General features: G+C 40.8%; 1 protein-coding gene across 1 annotated transcript in view; it reads left to right on the top strand.

Moving 5' to 3' along the window:
* Sorcs1 (sortilin-related VPS10 domain containing receptor 1) overlaps positions 1-13,462 on the top strand; it is a 481,478-nt gene that overhangs the window by 184,597 nt on the left and 283,419 nt on the right. Inside the window, exon 2 of the mRNA XM_013017825.1 lies at positions 5,122-5,189. Within this exon, the coding sequence (XP_012873279.1) occupies positions 5,122-5,189 (68 nt within the window). The remainder of the gene's footprint in view (positions 1-5,121; positions 5,190-13,462) is intronic.

The following is a 13,462-nucleotide window of genomic DNA, read 5'->3' as shown; positions in this document are numbered from 1 at the left end:
TAATATTCAGTATGTATGTATGTATTATGTAACTGACTGTGTGTCACAGTAGGACAGTAGGTTGTGGACCATAGCATGTTTAAGATCTGTTGAGTCTAATCATGTGTCACAATTACAGGAACCCTTGTACAGTCCAGCTTAATCTTGCTTTAGAAACTAGGACCCGGTCATTAGCTGTCTGATTGAGAATTTAGAGTTGCTGGCCCCCAAGAAAGAAAGAAGCTTTAGAGATCCTAAAATCTTACTTGTTTAGAAACCTAAGACATAGTTAGCTTCCTTTGAGATTTTTGTTTCTAAAGAGAAAGTGGAGAGAAGGGTGTGTGAGAGAGAGGGTAAGAAAGAGATAGAAAGGGAAGGAGAAACAGTAGGAAAATCATTAGTAATAGAAAAGTGAGGAGAAACATCAACATGTTTAAAGATTGCCCTGAGATTAAGATGATTTAAAAGGTAGGGTGGCCAGGCCAAGAGTTTTGATAAATACATGAATATGCTCAAAACTTTCTAGCTGCTTTCCTGTGGGATGAAATTAGGAAAGGGACCATGATGTGTTATCATTTACATAGGAACTCTCCTCCCAGCTCATGGTCACCAGATGTTGCCACTCTTTTCAGAGGTAGAGGATATGTCTGCGAGGTGACCAGAACTAAAATTTACATAGGTCACAAGTGTTGGGTCCTTAGGAGTATCTTGTTCTGGCCAGTATTCTTTTTCCCCTTCTGCTTCCTGCTTGCTAGGAAGAGAAGAATCTCCCCCAATACATGCTCTTCCTGCCAAGATGTTCACCCAAGAGAATGGGGTCCAGCCACCATGGACAGCCATTGAAAGCATCAGCCAAAACATAATCTCTTCCTTTCAATCGCTTACATCAGATATTTTATCATGGCAACAAAAAAAGTAACAACACACAATGTTTGTTTTTTTTTCATAAGAATCAATGGAAAATTTTTCCCTCCTCCTTTGAAAGTATATCACAGATTTTGTTTTCATTCTAGCACGTAATGCAGAAGTTTGAAAATACATGTTGTATAGAAAATCAAGTTCCTAAGAACATACCCCAGCTATTCAAAAAATGTTTTTGGTTTTAATTCTAAAATACCTTTAATATGAATTTTGAAAATGAGCTGTCATATCCAACATGGTAACATGACTAACAATTGTTATAATTAAGGGCATAAAATAAAGGCTGTCTGTGTATTAACTTACATTGCTGCCAAATTAATTCATCTTAATCCATACCAGAAGGAAGGCTTGCCCTGCCATGTTGATACATTGGACACTTTTCACTGGCTTTTACTAATTAACAGCAGAACACACTGTTTAGTCCACCATATACTAGTGTCTCTGTCTTCTCAAGTGCTTCTGTTGTGCGAGTCAGTGCCAAAAGTGGCTGGAATAGAAGGGAGGAATAAATTGGTGAATGACCTTCTCATAGGGTCTTTTGTAATAGTGTTTCACTCCCATATAGAGGAGGTAAAGGGCCATAGTTGGTGGAATTCTTCAGTATGGGCTTGAAAATCTCAAAAAAGAGATGCGCTAGCTTAGGGCCTCAGTTATGAGACATTGGTTCAATTCTGGGGCAGGTAACTTTACTTGCTTCCTGGAGGATGCTACCTTTTCTCTCACAAGATTTGACACTGTATCTGGCTCCTTCCTAGTCTACAAAGTCTGCTGCTTCCTGTCAGAAGCTTGGCAGGTGGTACATGCTCTCTCTATGTGTAAACAAAGTGAGATTCTGATTTGTGGGCCACCCACGACAAGAAAGAGCTGCAGGAAAATACTAGGGTAGATCCCAGGCAATGACAGCAGTTCCTAGACAGAATAGAATGGTTCTTCAGACATATCACTGCAGAAAGTTCCAGAGATAACTGGATTGTAAAGTCCTGGTACAATGGAAGTGTTGGTTATTAAGCCACAGATGTTCTGATGATAACTATTTTAAGATATCATCGTAAGATTTGGAGAGAAACCTAAAACATCTCTCATCATGATCATTGTTCATTGTTCATTGTTTCAAATCATGATATTTGGGCATTGTTTAGTAACAACAAGATATGGAGGTAAATGGAAAATTAGTAGATTATCTGCTTTCTCTGAGTGTGTGAGTTTTTTATCAAAACAGCGTTGGTCTTACTGAATTTATAATTACATGTTACACACTCAAAAACTCTATGCATAAAAAAATCATGAAACAAATGAAGAGAAATAACAATTTATATATTGTTTACTACATTTTACTCAAGTGAGTTTGAAAACACACAAAGTTATAAAACAATAGTACCAGATGAGACAAGCAATTGCATTATTTTCACTCACTTAACTACTTATTTAGACTGTGTTCCCTTTAACGTGGGCTATTCCTGCAAACTAGTATCATGAATTAACAAAATCAGGAGGAACTAACAAGCAATGAAACAGACTTGTGAAATGATTCACCATTATTATGTTTCCTTCCTTGGCGTAAATTAGTATGTAACTCCTACAGGCAGTAACGGGGAGAAAATGAAAGAAAGAGAATTCAGTGGATGGAAAGTAGATCTGGAAGGTAGCAGTTCTCCTTTCTTCCCTGCTCTGGTGCTGCAGAGAGAAAGATGAGGTTGATTTCAGAGATAGGCTTTTGAAATGCCATGAAGAACTCCTCTTCGGGTGCAGTATTGATGAACTGCCTGACTGTATCACTGGCCTTTTAGTTTTACTAGCCCATCAAGAAGATGCATAGTACGGATTTCTACCTTCGTACTATGGGAATCACTTAAACATAGTTTTGTGAACTATTGCATGCTGGGTTCTAGGGTACCTTTTCTGAAATGCCTCTGAATTTCCTCATCAGTTGTATGGGAGACATAGCCTGTGACCAGCTGAACTATGTTATTTGGTAGTATATGTAGTGTTGCATATACCTAGAAATGCTTTACACCCATACCCCTGTTTTCATGATGAGGGTTTGATAGGACAACTTGGAAACACCATATGGAGTTGGAGCATCGTTCTGTGTCTTCAAACAAACAGCCATCACGCTGCCACTGATCAGTGCTCCTGGGATGGCAGTGATTGAAATTCAGCACTGAGGGTGATTTAATTGGCACACAGATCTGCTAAGCATATGCCCCCACCACAGGCCTGCCATCTGATGTGCCCACAGGCTGCAGTGTACTTCACACATGATCACGTTTTGCTAGAGAAGCAGCAACGTTGTGAACAGCTCTTTGAAGGGAATAATGCTGTGGCTTCTGGGAGACGTGGCTTTAGTGGACCGGGCCTTGGGGAATCTCTGTTGTTAGGTTACCATAGTTCTTCATTTCTTCGAATTCAGGACAGAGCAGAAGTCACAGAATTCCAGTTTAATTTGTTGTAGAAAGTGGAAAAACATTCTGCTCATTCTTGTTTGGGCCTTCAGTAAACCCGTCTCTGTGTGAGTAGACTCTAACTTGGAAGAATTCAGCACAACTAAGTAGCACAGTGCCTTGGAATTCAACATTATCGGGTCTTGTGCTCACTGAAGATCAAACTGATCTCTTGGTCTTCACAAAAAGTCAATGAAAACATTTTTTACTGAGTTTGAAACAGCCAAACAGGACCAATTTTTTAAAATCTATCTTTGTGTGTGTGTAGGTGTTGGGTGTGGAGCTTGAACTTGGGGCCTGGGCATTGTCCCTGAGCTCTTTTGCTCAAGGCTAGCACGCTGCCATTTTGAGCTACAGCTCCACTTCCTATTTTCTAGTAGCCTGGCACTAGTGGCTATCCCTGTAATCTGAGCTATTCAGGAGACAGATCTGAGCATTGCAGTTTGAAGCCAGCTGAGCAGAAAAGACTCCATGAAACTCTCCAATTAATCACTCAAAAAACCCAGAAGCAGATCTGTGGTTCAAAGTGGCAGAGCACTAGCCTTGAGAGAAAGAGCTCAGGGACAGCATCCAGGACCTGAGTTCAAGCTTCATGACTGACAGAAAAAAAAAAAGAAAAAGAAAAAAGAATCTCACAGACCAAAATTTCCAGGCTGTGCGTACCACACAAAAAACTGGAACCTCAACAAGGAAAGACCTAGCATTTCCTTTCCTTATGAATTAGGGATAGGTGTGGGAAAACAGGTTGTAAGGAGCAGGCTGCTCTGCTGAGTGTTTGTCTCCTAGCATTAGACAGCCCTGAGGATGGGTGTTTCAGCATGCTAGAACTAATGACTGGCACCAGAGCACATTCTATTCTCACAGATCTCTCTACATTTCTTTGTGTTTTTTTTCTGGCACTAGGAAAAGTCCTGGCTCCTTGTTACCTGATTTTTGAAGGTGTAAACTAGATAGTTTACTATTTCCTCTGAATGGGGCTGACCATCGTGGTAGGTGAAGAATCAGATAGGGCTTTAGGGCTCTGGAACCTTAAGTTTTGGAGTGCTTCTATCTCATAGGTTCCTTGCAGCTACTTATTCTCAAATGTTAATTTTTATGTTTATGTTTCTTATGGAGACCCTCCCACTCCCAATTCTACAAGGTGGGGACTTCAGATTACTGAGATTTCTCTCCTTTCTGTCAATTAGCCCTTCTGTGCTTTATAATGGCTTCCACCCAATGGCGTTCCTAAAAATTGAGAATCCAAAGAATCAATGAAAGCTGAGCTCACCAAGAAGGAGTGTGGGAAAGAACTAGCACTAATGTCCATGTTAGTTTATATGGAATTTGAATTGTGACCCTTTCTGGGAGTTAGCATTGTCCTGTGTCTCCTTTAATTGATGGAGACACTGAGGTTCAGAGACGCTCAGAAGTGAACTCTGTGGCCCAGCTGTGGAGGCTGGCAACTGTTCCAGTGACATTCCTTAACCCTCTCGTCTTTTGTGTCCATATTTGGCATCTCTTGCTTAGCCTCCACCAAATGTTACACCATGCAGGGTATTCAAGGTGTAGAGGATAACTTTTGCTCCGCAGAAAGAGGAAGGGATGGCGGACATCTGGCCTAAGGTTTTCAGCGGAAGGCCTGCTAGCCCTTCCCCAGTTACTGCAGCAAAGGCTATAACAATTCATTTAATTATGTTAAGCACCCATTAAAGGAATCCTAAGACCTCCCCTGGGCCATTTCAGTTCTAAGAGCCGGTAATTGTTTGAGACTAACCATGATTTCTTCTTTTGCCTTCAGGTGATTCTCATTTTGACAAAGCTCTATGATTATAACCTGGGGAGCATCACTGAGAGCTCACTTTGGAGGTATGTAGATAAATGGAGCCAATAATTACTGTGTTATTTAAGCATAGTCTCTGCCACTGCGCTCCCTCCTCCCCCCTCTCCTCCCCCTCGTTCTCTGCATATCCTGGTGGGAAAGTTCCTGTTTATAGACACCCCTCCCTCCTCTGTTCATTCTGTTTCCCTAGGCTTTATCTTCGGGCAGGCCAAGGAATTACACTCTTTATTTGGTCTGTCAGATCTTTGTGCTACACTGTCATTCAATTATGCTTATGCCTTATGGGCATAAGCCCATGGAGAAGGAGAGTGGAGGTCTCTTTGTAGCAGGGATCAACACAACCTCTAGGGCTGAGGAATCCAAGCTTCCTACCAGGGTCATATTCTTTCATGCCTAACTGCACATGTTTCTTACTAGCTGTATGCAGGTACTTGCATGTGGCAAGTGTGTGACACACACACACACACTTTTCTCTGGGATTCATGCTGTATTGTCTTACAAACACAGACTGTGCATGAAATACCCCTGCAAACAAACGTTTTGCCAATTTTTTTAATTTAAAATTTAATTTTATTGTCAAGGTGATATACAGAGGAGTTACAGTTATATAAATAAGATTATGATGAACATTTCTTGTCATACTTATTTACTCCCCCCCCCGCAATTTCCAGTCTTTTAGTCAGAGTAACTTATGAGTACCAGGACTAACGTGCAATTGGATAATGAGAGGTTCAGGTATGGTTACCTGACACAGGTGGATGAGGAAAGCCAAGCAGGAGTGAGAAAACCAAAGCATTTTTTAAGAAGCAAATAGATAAAATATTAGGCCTCTGAAGAGTTTTCTGTTATTTGTCACAGCTTTTAGGGGGCTGATTCTTGGCAATATATGACAAGAAGGCCCTTCTAGATTTTCTATATGCGTGTGTTTATTTCTTTTTTGCCCTCTTTCTTGTGTGTGTGTGTTTGCATAGGTGTACAAACCATATTAGAAATGTACTGTTTATTTGTATAACACACAATATACAAATATATAATATATATTGGAAATAAATCCTATGGATGCTGTATGTTACTTATAACTGATAATCTTGATACTTAGTAGGAAGGAACACTCCTTTTGGAAAAGGTCACTTTTGAAATGTGAAAGCGATTATTTATAATACTTTTCACAGGCTTTGGATTCTGAGCAGGTCGTGATAGTCATACTCAGTATATGACCTCTTCCACCTTAAAGGAGTCATGGCTAATGGGAAGGAGTGGGTGGGATCAGGAGGGGAAAGCCTCATGGTTGGCGCTTCTTTGTCTTGGTAAGGCCTGCCTGAGGGAAGCTACATTGCCAGGTATGTACTCACTTTCTCCCATACCAGCTCTTAGTATTTTATTCAGAAAATCTCACCTATGCAAATAAAGTCTTAACAACAGAAACTATGACTCCCCTGGACAAGTTTCAAGCATCTGTCCGGACAGCTGTTGGTCTGAAGGAAGACCTACTACATAAAAAATGCTCATCACATTTACCTTTTTGAATGTTCTGTGGTGAACAGAGCAACTTGTTTCCAACTTGCAGTCATCAATATATTTCTTTTTCATTCATTTATGTAACAAAGATATATTGATTAATTCCTGAGGGGGGACAGAGATCTGTGGACAGAGATTAGATTTTACCAAATGTAGATTTGACCAAAAAAGTCCCTCAAGTAGTCACCCAGAGCTGTCACATTCTTAAAGAGGATAACCCTAATTTAAATAGAAAAGCTGCCATACAAACATGAAGATTGCAATAAAAACACGAATCACTCTTTGCTTTTTGTCTAAGCTTATATGTTTCTTTTCTCAATCAGACTATAGTTTTTAACCCAGCACTTTGCTGGTTTAGTGCTATTGATTATGATGTTGGTAATGGTAATGCTGTCAATAATAATAATAATAAACCTTAAGCATTCACATAGTATCAGTCAGTACTTACTATCAGAGAATTAATAAGTAGTGGCCTACAGACCTACCAATTTGTTAGTTTGTAAACATCAGACCTTTATTGTTTACCTAGAGCAAACTTCTGGTGCATATTTCTATACCTAAATAATGAAATAACGTATTGTACAATGCTACATATATATATATATATATATATAATTGATGGGATATTCAAATTGCTGTGGTGTCCTAATCAGTATTTTTCCTATTCCTGGGCAACCAGGCACTGGTGCCTCAGGCCTTTAATCCTAGCTATGCAGGAGGCTGAGATCTGAAGATCACACTTCAAAGGGAGTCTAGGCAGAAAAGTCCATGAGACACTTTACTTCAATTAACCAGCAAAAGGCTGGAAGTAAAGCTGTGGCACAAGTGGTACAGCACCAGCCTTAAGTGGAAAATGCCCAACAAGAGTATGAGACTTGGAGTGTAAGTCCCAGTAGCAGCATAGACACCAAAATAACACTACTACTACTAATAATAATGGACAGAAGGAAAATGGCTCTTGTCCAAAAATTAAATACATGCGCTGTTCAATTGAGCCCTCCTCCTTGAAAGTTTAAAGCCAGGAAAGTTAAAAGCCAGGAAATAGCAAATACCCTCGGGGCATTACAGTAAGCAAGAAGCAATTGGACAGTTGGCCCTGTGCTGATGTCATAGGTCTCTAACCCTCTCTGGATTCACACTCAGGCATGACAAGAGGCACTGTACCAAATTAATGAGCTTTTGCTCCCCGTTGTTCTTGTCATCGATTCTACCTTAATCCTGGAGCAAGTTGTTGATTTTGTTCTGTGTTGTGTTGTTGTTCACTCAAGGAGTCAAACTGAGAGCAAAGTGTTGATCTGACATCGAACAATTAATTGCACCTCCCAACCAACTCCAAGAGTGGATTTAGCTCTGAGATTTGTGAAGCACGGTGGTTTTACCATTTGAAGCGAGATAAGCTTAAAGGTTGAGATAAATAAAATGTCAAAATCTAGATAGAATATCTCTATGAAGAAATATATTCCTTCCCTCTCCACCCCCCTGGAGTACAGGGTGATCAGTGCTCTGAGAGGCTGAGCATGTGAGGAAGCTCTCGGCAGTTTAGAAGATGTGAAAATTCCCTCTCGTAAAGGGGCAGATGGCCACAGCACCTCTCTTTCTTAGAGGTTTGCTGCTGACTTGTCAAATGCAGTATTCAGTTTTTCAGATGCGCGTAAGACACAGGCAAGTTTCGGACTGCATCTCCAGAACTATGCACTTATCAGAATGATCTTGTGTTTTCGTTTCATTTTTTATTTATTTTTTTCTTTTTTTAAACTGATTCTGCACTCTAGCCAGTAGCCAGCCTCATGGACCATTTTCCCAGGAGGCATCTGGTGATTCCCAAGAGAGGTTTCTAGGTAATGCAAGAAGCAAAACTGTGGTGTTATGCCCAAGGCTTTGGTTGATGGAAGCTGAGCTGAAGCCTGTGAACTACATTCAGATCCCAACCTGGTCCTTTCTTCCCTACAGAAGGGTGATTCCCACAGACCGAAACCCTCTTTTCTCTTCCTATTCCACCTCCAGCCAAAGGGCCAAGAGGTGATTTGAGTCACATTATTAGTTCCCTGTTAATGAAGGTTGTTTTCTTCCATAATCCAGATCTCCCTTAGCCACAAACACAAGGCTGTTGAAAAGAGGAAACACACCCTGAAAATGACACGTGAGGTAATTTCCCTGTGTGAGAATTCTTCCTGCTACCAAAAACCCAACGCCATAGTCATACTTGTGTCCCCAGGCCTGTAGGAGACAGCCAAGCCCCTGCACTAACAAGATTCTTCCACAGAGCTGAGCAGATTGCTGAGGAATATCTTTAATGGAAAGGTTTTTATTTTTCCTGAGTAATTCCACCTGCCATGACTATTTCCCTTTGACAGAATCAATCTAGGATAAGTTATGGTCTTAGTTTTCTATTCTAAAATGTCACATGCTTCTGGATTATACTTTCTTAGGTATTGGGGGAAGGGGGGTCTTGATTTTGAGTTTCCTATATGGATGTCTTGCCTCTGATTGTCTGGAACTCCACATTCCTGAGATACAAGGAAATGGCAGCCCACCTCTGTGTTTAGAGGGGACACTAAGCAACCTTCCCCGTTTTAATGAGGGTGGTTTTTCTCAAGGTAGCCCTTACTCCAAGACCTAAGATTACCAACTGTGGTTACTATGGCAGCATTGGAAGGCAGAGATCATGGAGAAGAAGCAGCATCAGTTTGCTTTCTGATCACCTTTGTTTTCTCCACAGCATCCTCCAGGAGTTTAGGCCAACCAACTTTACTCCTTTTTAAATGAAAAAAATTTTGTTTTTCATCATTTCACTTCCTGGAGTCTCAATTGATCTTTCGTTTTTGTCTTGTACTGCTCTTTGTTTATTAAGTGTCCACACTTCTTGACAACAATTACTTTCCTTATTTTATTGTCACAAAAGGGAAAGTGTCATATGTTTCATCTATGGTGAATGTCTTGTAGGTTCTGCCAAAATAAAAGGGTCTTTTGGAAGGCCACACCGTGGAAGTGGCCCACATGTGGCCTGTGGCATTGCCATATGAATGTGGATCCCAGGCTCTGTTTACTTCCTTGCTGTACGACCACAGGGAACCTTTGTCAAATCTCCTTGCTTCATCCACTTACCTCAATACACATATTTATCTCATAGAACTATGATGACACCTGTTAGCATGACCACACACACACACACACACACACACACACACTAAACAGTGAGAAACAGATAATCACCAACCTTAGGTTTTGAACTTCTGTGGCCTTTGCTTGCCATGTCCTTTTCCTTCTATTTGATTGGCCTAAGAAATGATAGCCATTTTCACGGTTTTCTATGTGCCAAGCCCTCTAGTATGTCTGATACATGCATTAGCTAAATATCTGTGGGATTCATACTTGCTTGATATCTTTTACACAGAAAGAGAGGTTGAGACACAGGGAAATTACCTGCCTGGGGTCATAAAGACACTGAGCAATAGATATTAGACCTGATTCTAAGCACGCTAGCTCCCGAGGCCCAGCTTTGAGCCCCATGGGAACCATTTCTTGATGTATCCCTTCCCTCACCACGTCCTTCCACATACAGAAAGAATTGCTGCTCTTTGAGTGGCACATATATTTTTTCTTCTTGAATATTTTATTTTCTGTACATTTATAACCTTGACGAGAGTGTCTTGAAGGTGCATACTATTTTATATTCACAATTTTATTCCCAGCCCTGAGCGCAATTCCTGTCCCATAGTAGGTTAATCAGGGCCAGGGTAAATTTATTGGGAAAAAATTTAAAGATCCAAGTTTTTTTGTCACCTGTGTGTTTTAATTAACTGATGTAAAATTAATGCCATACTGCATAATGCATACATGCTCAATAGTTATCTGAAAGTGGCTTATTCAAATGTCAGGTCTGGCTCTAATTAATTGTCATTGCACACGTAGGAGGTGACAAACACTCATTTAATTGCACTTGTAGATTGACACTGTTGTGCCTCATGTCTCCAGTGATGCTTCCTTGAGTACTGAGAGCTAACCTAATGGTAAACCTGGGTGAGTTTATTCCTATCCATTTCTTTTCTGTCAGTTAACTCTAGGGAGTTGTTCAAATACACGTGTAATGTCTAACCCATCAATTCCTAATCTGACCACTGCACATTGTGCTGTCACCCAAGAATGAACAATAGGAAGGGGGATATTTAACCACATTTGAGACCCTGGCTCAACTGTAAGCAAAGGCCAGGGGAGCCCAGGTGGTGAGGAAGCTGGTATCCCAGGGTAGAGTGGTTTTTGCCCTGTGAATTACAGGACAAATGGGAGAAAAGCAGCACTGCTAGAGAACTTTAGAAAAACCTTTTTCTTATTTCAGGTGAAGTTTCCGGAAGCCTGTTCAACTCGTAAATCAAGCCGGGGCACTTTCAACTCAGTTCTCTTCTTTCCAAAGGGAAATGGTGTGCTGAAGAGTTATTCCGCAGCACGGGCTTTATTTCTTTCTCCTGCTGGGATGCATTAGCAAGGTCGTCAACTTTGGTTTATTGGCTTCAAACAATCTGTGATGGCAGCGGATTATGACTCCTTAGCTTGCAGAAGCAGGAGATGCAATCAATTCATGAAAGGCACAAGGATTTTTTTTTTTACCTTTGAAAAATGTATATTTATTTCTGCCAACATTCCTCAGGACCGAGAGCAAAAAGAGCTTTTTGAAAGGAATTTATCTTTAAATGTCCTGCTTCTTCACATCTTTCAAATGGAAACACAGAGTCAGACCGATGTGAGCTCAGCCTTAACTCAGACTTTGCAGAAAATAATATGAACCAACAAAAGTCTGTCTTCACCCCTAACCATCCACCAAATTAATTTGGAAATTTGTACTCATTGCATTATGACAGGCATATACCTTTTGAAATAGTTGCAGACTTGTATTAGCTGCATTTACCAATAGACAAGGAAAAGTTTTCTCTGAAGAACATTTTGTCTGGAGGCCTTTAGAACTTGATTGGTATTCATTGTGATACTGATTTGTTATTTCCCTTCTCCCACTTGGAAATCTATCCTTTTTCTTTTGGTACTAGGTTTGGAACCCAGTATTTTGTCCTTACTTAAAAGGTGTTCTACCACATGAGCCATACCTTCAGACTTTGTTTTGTCACCTAGGGTCTCAAACTTACGCCCAGGCCAGATTGGGCATATAGAAGCATAAATAGGACTACGATCCTGCCAAGCTTGGGAATCTGATTACCACTTCTCACTTCAAAGGAGTAGCAAAATTTAAATTACATTCTTCCTTTTCCATTGCATGAGACATTTCCTTTTTAGGGTTGGAAAAAAAAAGCAGTTCAACTACCTGACTCTTCATAACCTAACACATTAATGCAACAGCATGGACATCATGGCTACCTTCTGGCAGGTAGCCATTGGGTCTGGCCTGTTGTCAATCAGTTTTGCTGGCACCAAGCATGCCTGGTGACTGCTGCTCTTGTAACAGAGGTCTGGACTTGGAGTGTCCTTTTCAGAGACCATGGGTGATTGTGATGGTGCTAAGGGGGCGTAGGAACCTAGGGAGGACTCTGCTTCTATACATCACTTTGTGTGCTTGCTCATCTCTGGTATGTTGCGTCTTCAGAACTGGAAGTCTCTTACTCCAAGTGGTTTCTGCTTATTTATTAGGCTGTCAAAACAACGGGATGGGTTCTTCCTCAGTCACCAGAAAGCATGTGGGGTGGGAGCTGGCACAGGGTCATTGAAGTCAGCCCCTGGGCCAATCCCAGGCAGCAGGGAACGGCTGAGACCACAGCCTCTGACCATCCTGATGAGCTTCCCCACCTCACCAGCATGGTGGCATCAGGATTTCTGTTGCAGACTGATTTGCTGAGATTCTCTATTCTCTCTGGACAGTACCTGCAGGGTATATTCAGGCTGAAAATGGGAGCCAATTCTCTTCTCGGTCTCACTCTAGTCAAGGTGTATTTACTGTTTGTTTTTACTAGTCCTCTACAAAATGAATTACAGGAAGGTAAAGCAGGCTCTGTTGGGGAGCAGCCCTCAATAGGAGGGGGAGGGGGAAAACCGGGGTTCAGATAAGATGAATATGATCAAAGTACTGAGAACATCACATGCATGAATGTCAATGTCAAAGTGAAATCCTTCTTGTACAACTGAACTATGCTAATAAAGACATGGCGTCTTATACATTTCATTGTTACAATGGGTCAACCTGTATCCTTATTTCAGCATTTTGTTATTTCCCATCCCCTCCCCAAATTGAAAAATATATATATACAAGATGCAGGGCACCGGAATCAAATACAGTGACAACAGGGGTTATGCCATGGGGGAAGAACATACAAAAGAAACAAAAAAAATCACATAGTACATATAAGTATATTAAAAACAACAGCAACAAAGATAAACCCTCTTGTGTCCCTATCTTGGGGTTCATTTCACTTAGCATCATCTTATATGGTCATATGTACATAGCTTTGGACCTCTTCTACTTGTCCTAGACATATACTAGTTATTGCAAATAAGGCAAACCATGGGACCTATTTTTCTTTGGGTCTGGCTTACTTCATGTTGGTGAGGTGGAGGAGGGAAGGGCTGGCAGGGGAAAAACAAGGGAGGGGGTAGCAATGCTTGATAGGAAATGTACTCATTACCTTACACATGTAACTTTCACCCCTTTCTACAGTATCTTACAATAAAAATATAGATTAAAAATATTAATGGAAAAACTACCATCACCAAGGAAAAAAAAAGTAAAACCAAACACAGGTTTTACTGTTAAAACCATAAAGCTAAGAAGTTAAGCCTCTGG

The sequence above is a fragment of the Dipodomys ordii genome, unplaced genomic scaffold, assembly GCF_000151885.1.
Source record: "Dipodomys ordii isolate 6190 unplaced genomic scaffold, Dord_2.0 Scaffold36, whole genome shotgun sequence".
Taxonomy (NCBI): domain Eukaryota; kingdom Metazoa; phylum Chordata; class Mammalia; order Rodentia; family Heteromyidae; genus Dipodomys; species Dipodomys ordii.
This window is presented reverse-complemented; position numbering and strand designations above follow the sequence as displayed.